Source organism: Branchiostoma belcheri, unplaced genomic scaffold (genome assembly GCF_001625305.1).
Source record: "Branchiostoma belcheri isolate BF01 breed outbred unplaced genomic scaffold, Haploidv18h27 scaffold12, whole genome shotgun sequence".
Lineage (NCBI taxonomy): Eukaryota > Metazoa > Chordata > Leptocardii > Amphioxiformes > Branchiostomatidae > Branchiostoma > Branchiostoma belcheri.
Genome location: NW_017802602.1, coordinates 1024085 through 1034084, shown reverse-complemented (window position 1 = coordinate 1034084; position 10000 = coordinate 1024085). Strand labels below are relative to the sequence as shown.

General features: G+C 43.7%; 2 protein-coding genes across 2 annotated transcripts in view; both read left to right on the top strand.

Annotated features, from left to right (window-relative positions):
* The window catches only part of LOC109462744, a 9264-nt gene extending 5237 nt beyond the window's left edge, over positions 1–4027 (top strand). The window contains exons 8-13 of the mRNA XM_019759317.1: positions 1–54; positions 914–1087; positions 1741–1878; positions 2271–2412; positions 2816–2989; positions 3870–4027. The exon at positions 1–54 is cut by the window's left edge and continues 164 nt beyond it. Of these exons, the coding sequence (XP_019614876.1) occupies positions 1–54; positions 914–1087; positions 1741–1878; positions 2271–2412; positions 2816–2989; positions 3870–4027 (840 nt within the window). The remainder of the gene's footprint in view (positions 55–913; positions 1088–1740; positions 1879–2270; positions 2413–2815; positions 2990–3869) is intronic.
* Positions 4028–7525: 3498 nt separating this feature from the next.
* LOC109462743 overlaps positions 7526–10000 on the top strand; it is a 13053-nt gene continuing 10578 nt past the window's right edge. The window contains exons 1-3 of the mRNA XM_019759316.1: positions 7526–7855; positions 8472–8604; positions 9730–9891. Of these exons, the coding sequence (XP_019614875.1) occupies positions 7526–7855; positions 8472–8604; positions 9730–9891 (625 nt within the window). The remainder of the gene's footprint in view (positions 7856–8471; positions 8605–9729; positions 9892–10000) is intronic.

Here is a 10000-nt window from a genome sequence, read left to right as displayed (position 1 = left end):
AAAACGGACCTACTGGACGGAACGTGTCTGGGGAGTAGCAGCAACTGCCCGCAGGTGCGATACTGCATTTTACATTCTTATGCTGAGGTAATATTTCCAAACCGGGGCCCGGCCGGGCTGTTTCAATGGACGAAAACTCAAAAATTTATACCAATAATATACGCAAATAGTTCTCGTCACTAATTTTGTCAACGTTTTTGTGCTTTGTTGTCTATCATATCATACTTGTCGTTCCATAAGACTGCCCGGCCCTGGTTAAGAAATGTGTCCTCAGCATTACCTAGTTCTATGCCTGAATGGGTTTAAAGTTGGGCTTGGTACTGGATAGTCTCCTCGTATCCAAGAACGTAGATTTGCCCCATGTACGGTTCTCGATACGCGTGGGTCCACTCCAGGGCAGAACCAGTGGGCCAAAACAGACCTCCTGGACGGGACGTGTCTGGGGAGTAGCAGTAACTGTCCGCAGGTGCGATGAATTACTTCATCGTGGATTTTGACTTGTGCTATTCCTCAATGGGTTACGGTCAGGATCAGGCACGGTTCTGGACAGTCTTCGCGATGCAAAGAACGTAGATTCTGGATAGTCTCCAAAACGTGTGGGTCTGAAAAGAATACGGTTACGACATATACGATATAAACGATCACAAACTGAGAGCATTCTTTGAATAGGTTTACAAGATCAAAACCATACGACGATTTACGACGATTTTGATGGCAGGCAAAATGCCGTTATGATTTCTGACGATGATTATTATGATGAAGATGATAATTTTTTTCTGACCCGTCTCTATAATCTTTGATGATGACGATAACGGTAATGATTATATTCCTCATCCTTATCTATCATGCTGCTGCTTCTCATGATGATACCGATGGTGATGATGAAGATAATTTTGCCTGCCTCCCCCATCAGGGTTTCACGCTGGGGATGTGGATCCGTCTGGAGGAGCGGCCTGAGGGAACCGACCGGTACTACCTGTCCACAGGCGGGCACACACGGGACTCTTACGGCTTTAACTTCTACTACGACCTGACAGAAGGGCCCTCTTTCTGGGTTAGCCAGAACTACAGCACGGACTGGTGCACGGTGAGAGAGGCGTGTTTGTTTGTTTGTTTGTTTGTTTGTTTGTTTGTTTGTTCATGTCCTAGCTGTCTACAGGCGGGCACACCAGAGACTCGTACGGCTTCAACTTCTATTATGATCTGACGGAAGGGCCGTCTTTCTGGGTTAGCCAGAACTACAGCACGGCATGGTGCACGGTGAGAGGGGGGTTGAATGTTTGTTTGTTTGTAAGATTAGGACAGAGTTGATGCAGTACGTGTGCCTAATGGTAGACTGTTTCAGATTCTGGATCTTCTGCAGGTTTGTCGCTGATGTTTTGGGACAGCCAGCTGATTGCTTGTCGTTCGTCTAATTGCTCTGTTATACCTGGTTTCCCACAGATCGAGAATTAACGTAGATGATCTAAGGGCTTGGGGTGTTTTATCGTCAAATGTAATTATACGTTAATGTAAATGTGATTAAACTGCATGTGAGTGTGAGCAGGAGCAGACCATGAGGCATCTCTTTGTCTGCCCCCTCCTGCCTGAAACCAGGACCAAGGAGGACCTGGAAGCCCTGACCCCCAGTGGAAAGGCATGCGAGGAGTCTTGGAGAGTGTAGCAGTGGTGACTCGAGAAGAAGAAGAAAATTATACGTTTGCAGGAGTAAAGTTTGGTAATTTATCCACTTTTCCACAGACTCGCTTCGAGATGGACATCCACGTCTGGATCTACCTGACGTTCACCTGGAGCCCTCCGTGTGACGTCACCATCCACGTCAACAGCACGAAGGTCCAGCACAGGTTCTCCGCCATGAGGCTACAGAAAATCGAGAAGGTGAGCAGTTGGACTTTGACCATCATGAAGGTTCATCTGACAGTGTGTTGGTAGTTACATATTTAAAGTTAAAACTTTAGATCCAACACAAAAAGTTAGAGCTTTCGACCAGTCACTCTGGTCTTCCTCAGTAGACTGACCCAGTGAGGCTTGTCACGTGGCTTCTTTAAAGAGTGACGTAAACACTGGGTCAACGTATGTGGTAGACGATTTCGGCCCCCATCGCGGTTGATGAGAACTTTGGTGGAACATTGTGCGGACTTTTCGTGAACAAGATCTAACAAAAGACAGCCTTCGCCGCTCCTAACAAGAATTTTAGACATATCTGCTTACTCATGCAGTATATAATATGTAACTATGTTATCCAATCTTTACCATGACCCCTCCCCCAGGACCGGTACACAGCCCTGGCGATCGCCGCTCCCAACAACAAGGCGTCAGTCTCCGGCATCACCGGGTTTTTCCTGCTGGACGAACTCCGCTTCTGGGACAGGAAACTCTCCGGCAGGGAGATACACGAGGTCATGATGTATGGTAAGTTATACTATGTTATCCAGTGTTTCTGCCTAGTACGTAGTACATGCTATTAAGAAAGTACAGCCGGATCCAAGCCTGATTTCCTGACTATGGTGGTTTGTGCAGGTTGCTGTCTTCGGGGCTCTAAAATGTACCACGGTCTGAATCCGTCACCTGTAAGATTATATCCTTTGTCTTTTACAACTTCTGCAAAGGTAAAAGTTGGATCAGAATGAACTCAAACAGCTAACATTTACGTCCAAGAAAAAGAAAACAGAATCTCACTGATATTCACACCCAGGCCGATGAGACGATGCCTGTACTGTAAACGCCGTATTAGTACGTCAAAGAACAAGATTATCAAACAAAATATCGTTAAATTTTATCCATTTGATAATTTTTTTTCCTTGTTCATCTCCAGACCTGAGGATGTCAGGTGATCACTACCACCCTCCGCCGGGGTCAAAGGTCATGAAGGGCAAGTACAAGTGCACCGGAGAGGAGCCGCTACTGGGCATGTGCGAACACGAGGAGGACTCCTCATTGGCTGACGAGCTGTGTGACACAAGCAACCTGGCCTTCGTGCGCTGCGTTCGTAAGTCAGTCAGTTATAGCCTGTGATTTGTCGTCACAGGTTAGCGTAAAGTGTACTTATATCATCCTTACCGAGAGGAAACGATAGTTCTTGAACTGAGTAAAGAAGCCAATGCATTATTCTGCCATCTATTGGTATAAGAATGTATCTGCAATATACGCTTTTTGGTCACGTAGACATTGTTTTTCGTGAATAATTCCATGAGATTGGCAAAAAGAATTTTTTATTCAACAACCAGTGGACACTCTGGTCTTCCTCAGTAGACTGACCCGGTGAGGCTTGTCATGTGGCTTCTTTGAAGTGTGACGTCCACACTGGGTCAAAGGTATCTGGTAGACGATGTCGGCCCCCGTCGCGGGTAAGAGTCGGAGGCTATTTACATCAGGGCCTATCACCCCTCACTTGACCGTGACGGGGGCCGATATAGTTTACCAAATACCTTTGCCCCATTGGTTACGTCACACTTCAAAGAAGCCACGTGACAAGCCTCACTGGGTCAGCCTACTGAGGAAGATAAGTGACTGGTCGAAAGCTCTGGGTGAGAGAACATTATTGTGTTTTAACTTTTGATACAGCACACTTAGTCGTGGGGTCCTGTGGCATAGCGGCAGAGTGATCCACTCAGAACCAAGAGGTCCAGTGTTCGAGTCCTGACATGTCACCGATTTTGTGCCCTTAATTGGGAAAGGCACTTTACACGACTTTCCTCACTTGACTCAAGTGAAAATGAGATTTGTCTTGTCCTGTATTCGTCATCTGCGCTGGTGGCGGCATAAAATAAATTGATATAACTTGAGTGTGCTGTCACCATGTCCAGTCATGAAATGTTGGAATATATATATAAAAAACATTGCAATCGTCTGTTCTGCATTGTTTGCAGCTAACAGCTGGCTGGCCGGGTGGCTGGACTGGGACTACTGTGATGAGGACGGGAAGATGCGCCGGACCCGGAAGTGTTACAGCCCGTCCCCTCACTACCAGGGGGACTGCTCGGACAGCCCCGGGCCTTGGGAGGAGGTCAGGGACTGCGACTATTAGACACAAATGGAAAAAACAACAAGACTGGCAATACAAACACACATTGCCATGACGACGGTGGTTGCTGTTAGGGTTATTGTTTGCATGACACTGGTCATGATTTTATGATTTTGAGTGAGCCTTGGTACCCTACTCTAGGTTTGTCCCAAGGGTTTCCAGGAATGCGGGCATGTCAACAGAGCTGGGAGACATTCCTGTGGACATTCCATGCCTGTGGACAAAATTCCTGTACGATTCCTAGAATTCTTGCAAATTGCAAACAATACTGTACCATTAGGCTCCTCCCTGAGACGTCGCCAAAAATATTTCTCGGTAGAAGAAATCTTGAGATTTCAGACACAGTACAGTACACTCCGGTTGACCTCATACCACACCCTGCCACCCAGGTTATTCCGAGTCACAACCCTGTCAATCAACTGAAGTCCTTCCTGCTGTGGACGAGATACATACATACGAACTCCCGCGAAACAAGAGCCACCCAAAACAGCACTTCCGTCCAGGAAGTATAATTACGTACCGGGTATTATGTACTGGGTATTATATTACGTAGAACTTCATGTTAGCAAATAGTCTTATATCACCACATTTTTCTTGTCAATGTCTGTTTGCAATTAGCCCTCGGGCATAAATTTGCAATGAACAACTCTCTATGTTCAGCAAAATCATAATGTACTAGAAAGGCCGACATTTGCTTGGGAGCAAATACAACATATTTCAGTCCATCTCCCTCCCACGCAAAAGTGGACTATTCCAAACTTACCCCAGTGCAAAACTGGCAAAGGTTCTCAAATAAATGAATTAAATAGTAGCTATGTAATTGAGAACAAAGATGCAACAAGTACTTTGAATCTCGAAGTCGAAAGCTTTACTACTTTACCTTATTACAGGTATGCAAAAACTAACAATGATGAGATTTGATACATTTTGAAGGTCTTACTCTCTTAGGCACATAAAATTGAATGTGTGGGTCATTACGCACCACTTAGTGCAATGTGACCTCAGGTAACCCGCAATGGAACACATGTTCCATGGATGGAACCGGCCATTCTTTAGATAGAACATGGAACGGGTACAGCACTTTTGGCCCTTTTTTGCTGAAAATAGCCATTAAAGTCCCCCAAATGAGTCATTTGGAAGTGGTGTATGCCAAATAAATGACTGCTATTCTGTAGACACACGTTCAAGGTACCCTTATACCGAATGTCATATCATTTGGTTGTAATACCAGGGCTCAGGATCCAAAAATCCATTTTTTGTCGAAAAATGCCCCAAAAAAACCTTCATAAAAATTTTTCAAAGGCATGTTTCAAAAAAATGAAAAAAACGTCTGGGGGTATTTGCCCACTCTACCTCCATGCCAAATTTCAAGTCATTTGGCTGAATGATGGCGGAGTTGAATCCCTTTGACTGTTTGGCAGGAGGAGAAGGAGGAGGAGGAGAAACATGAGGGAACACAATATATTTCATCCATACCATGGTATGGACTGAAATATAAATATGGAATTATAGAATTAAGTTATCATAAAAGGCATAAGTAATTCAATTGGATATTGTCAATTCTAGAATGACATAGAAGAACTTTATTGCACGACAATTGCACATGGTACAATGTATGGCAAACTACATAAAGAGAGTAACAACAAAAAAATAAGTGTGTTGAATAAGACCTAATGTCGACTAAAACCTAACATATCTATATCATAATCATTTAAATGATAAGGGATATCACAAGTCTTTGATCAAGTGTTACAATCGAGTGGGCTAATCACAGGTTTCGTTATTTTTTCTAATAGCAAAGCATTCCTTTATATATCTACCTACTGATTCTTAATTGAGTTATTGCTTTACGAATTTCAAAGTTATCTATATCACAAAGGTATGTTTCTTGTTCATAACAGTTTTTTAATTTGCTAAGAAAAGACAGCTTAGAATTATTTTTAATGCAACTGGACCACTCTTGTGACATATAAGGACGTTAACGCAGTATAACATGGTAGCCACGGTAGTTCCATATGTGTGAATGACTGTGACGTAATCACCAACGACGTTTTTAGGTCACTAATCAATACTTTGTCTCAACCAAACGTACTACAGTATTGAAGCTTACGCAATCAATAAGGCTTTTATACTAAACGTGCAATGAAATGGAAATATGCTGAAATGAGAAAAAGACCATGTGGTGCGTTCGAAGTGTGCTGATCAAAGACCTATGCTTAGTCCTTATTGTTTGAGTAATTAAGATATGTTAGGTTTTATTCGACATTAGGTCTTATTCAACACATTTATTTCGTTGTTTTTTTTATTTTCTTTATGTAGTTTGCCATACATTTTACCATGTGCAATTGTCGTGCAATAAAGTTCTTCTAACGATATCCTTAAACCTTAACAAGATGATAATGATCTTACTATCGTAGCCGTGTGCCTTGGGTGATTAGATTAAAAGATAAGTTACCATTATTACTAAAAATTTAAGAAGAAAACGAACGAAGTGCCTTGGGTGATAAGGTTAAGTTTTCGTTTACGTCACATCATAGCTCTCCATGGGCTATATGATTTTCATTATGAAACATTAGAAGATATATACATACCATAAAAATCCTTTTGTTCGGGTGTTGTATTTACTATTATTGACTTGATCACCGATGACGTTTTTAGTTCACTAATCAATATATTGTCGCTGTCAGATGTGAATCATACGGTGTAAAACATATCTATTAATCACATGAATGACAATAACAGCATTGACGTCACAAGTATCATGAATAGTTCCGGAAAGATACGTGAGAATAATAAATGTGGTGGTGACATCCGACATCGCTTCCTCTTTCATTTTTAAACTCAAACACATCTCAAACAAGTTTCTGTACCAGTCCGACTAACGTAACGTAACGTAACGTTTCACTTTTGTGCTGTATAAAAAGAATGAATGAACTGGTTTATTTATTATTTACAACGTAAATACCATTGCAGCCTTACAGGCTGAATTGCGGCATGATGCACATTAAAATGTATCAAGAATGGTTCAGCAGCTCAACAATAAAAGGTAAAACACTAGTACTTTTCTTGAACCTAGACGTCCTGCAGCTAAACTGCGTGAAGTTTCTGCATTGACGGTTACTGGCCCATTGTGCTATTATCAGTGCTTGAACAATGGGTAGTAGGCAGCTTTTCGTCTCTAGGGGCATGCTAACACCCTGATCAGCATAACGAGTTCCAACAATCTGAAGAGAACACAAAGCGTTAAGAGCTTGAACGTGAACTTGGGCGACAGAATGCGTGACTAATTCTGATGGCCTCTCTGTGCTTTTTGTGTACAATCCATCACCTGTCACGGTCCATCCCATTTCCGCTCGAAAATAACAAAGGCTCGAGCAATTCGTCATGTTCGATACGCTAACACAATGGCAGGAGGTGCCCGCGTTAAAACAAGGTCAGGATCTCTGCTGTTACAGTAGGTTTTGTTGGCCGCAGACAGTATGTTTTCCGTTTTTCCCGAAGATGGCAGGCTGGTGGCTTCTCGGTGGTGCTTTAGCAGCTGTAATGCTGATTTCCGGGGCGACTGCAGCATTTAACCCGGCGTTGGACGCCTTTTCCCGCGCCGTGGCTCTAGACCGGACCCTTGCGGACATCCCCCACCGTCTTCTCTGCCACGAGCTGTGTCTAAAAGACGCCTCCTGCGCCTCCTTCCAGTACAACCCGACGTCTCGGGAGTGCCGGATCAGCATCGCGGCGGAAGGGCTGGAGGATCGTCCCGGTGACGGGGTGGACGACTCGCTTCACGACCTCTCTCTGGACGGCCTTCTTCCGGCTGCCTCAGATGCCGATTCCGTAAGTCCATCCGTAAGCCTGCCTGGTATATCTAAAAATGTGTGGTTCTCTTATCGTCATATTCGTGAATAAAGGTGCCCATTGCATTAGCTCTATATGGTAACTGAAGCAGGCAAGTTGGGACATAGAGGTCCGTACGTACGCAGAGTTTACAGATAAGAGACTGACTCATATGGTGTAGTAATTATAGAGATAAACTTATATAGATGTGAAATACTCGCATCATTATGTCTATGACTATGAATACTTCGTCCATCATTCCAGTGAGAAACCTTTTGCTACTTAACAGTTATAATGTGTCCTGCGTACTGTCTGAAAGGAGTCTAACTTTTGAAGGATTCCCAGTTTTAAGAGTCGCGGTCTTTAAGGCGCGTTCGCCTAACTAACCAGTATGATAAAACTTTGTCTATAAAACATGTGCAGAGTCAGTCCTTCTAACGTGGATACAGCCCGTCAGTCTGTCTCTCTCTTCCAGAGACCGGGCTGCACCTCAGATCCGGAGGCACTTTTGAAAGAGTTTGAGCCGAGAGTTCGTCTAACTAGCCATTCAGACATGCCTTTAAAGCATGTGTAAAATCAGACACTCTAACATCGATATAACCTGTCCGTTTTTTAGAGACCAGACTGCTCCTCCGAGCCTGACGCCTGTATCAGCGGACATGTTTGTCAGGAAACCTGCGAGCATGACGGAGCCATGACCTGCAAATGTAGATCCACAACGTGGGACAGGGGCGGGTGCAGGTCCGTGGGTATGTAAAACTAGCCTCCACCAGGCCATTTTACGGGAATACGGATCGTAGCATTCGGCAAAAAAGAGAGGGGAGTCCGGCCGCGGAATGTTGTGCCTTTCGATTCTCTCTGGCCCCAAGGCCAAGGCGGCCAAACTCCAGCGTGTTAACTTTCTTTATTCGGGCCTTTATTACCTTCGCCAAGCTGCAGAGAGAGAGAGAGAGAGAGGAGGAGAGAGGAGGGAGGGGGAGGGAGGGAGGAGAGAGAGAGAGAGAGAGAGAGAGAGAGAGAGAGAGAGAGAGAGAAATGGCCATGGTGCCTTATAACATATTACATAGTGGAAAAACATTGATTGAAGCAGCCAATCCAGAATGGAACAATGCATCACGTCTACGTGCACATAACAGCTGCCCTAGGGTCAATGTACGCCTTGCGTGATCACAAATATACGTCATTCAGATATGAAAAATTAATTCATCTCTGACCTTGAAACAAAACAACACTCAAATTTTTGTTTTGACAATCTCCGTCCGTACGTCATACATTTGAGACTGCAGATGGCGAAAACTTGGGGATAAATTATTGATTTGATAACAATAAGTTCTCAAAAGTTGCGTGTTCTACAACCGTGATCTGTCCTTAACAATCTTGCGTAAAGGACTGTACGCAGCTGGCCATGCGTGGATGTATACATTACGTAGCTGATTATGACAAGATGAAACGTTGTAAACCTACGAAAACAGTCTAATATGTTTTGATAAACATAAGCAAATGATCATGTACATGTATGAATGTAGTTGTTACCAGACGTTACCATAGAGTTTTAGTAACATTGTAAATATCTGACATATTTCCTGTATTACAGAATGTAATATTACTGTCCTTAGAAAACACAATAGATTAGCTTTAGTATTACTATAGACTAGCTCTGATAGAATCATATGTTAGTATAGCTCATGTATCTACCCCTGTTGTTCCCTTTTTGCCATACATTGTACCAGTTACAGTTGTTGGGCAATAAAATTGATTGATTGATTGATTGATTGTATTTGCAATAAACTTTCATTAATGAGAGATCATTTGGAGATCAACAGAATTCTGATTGGTCTCCCAGCTGTCTAATCTCTTTCTGTTCCCGCCGGCAGATGTGGGCAGCTGGCAGGAGTGGCAGCCGTGGGGAGACTGCTCCGCGACCTGCGGGGGCGGCGTCAAGACGCGCACGCGCACTTGCAGCGACCAATATGGCGGCAACACCTGCGTCGGCCGGAGTACGGAGACCCGTGCATGCGCAGAGACGCCTTGTCCGGGTACGTCGTGTCCATTTTCCTTGCGTTGTTTTATTATATATTTTATGGTTTTTGTTGATAATGTCTAATCGGGATCAAGAGAATAAGATGAAACAGCTGGAACCTGTCT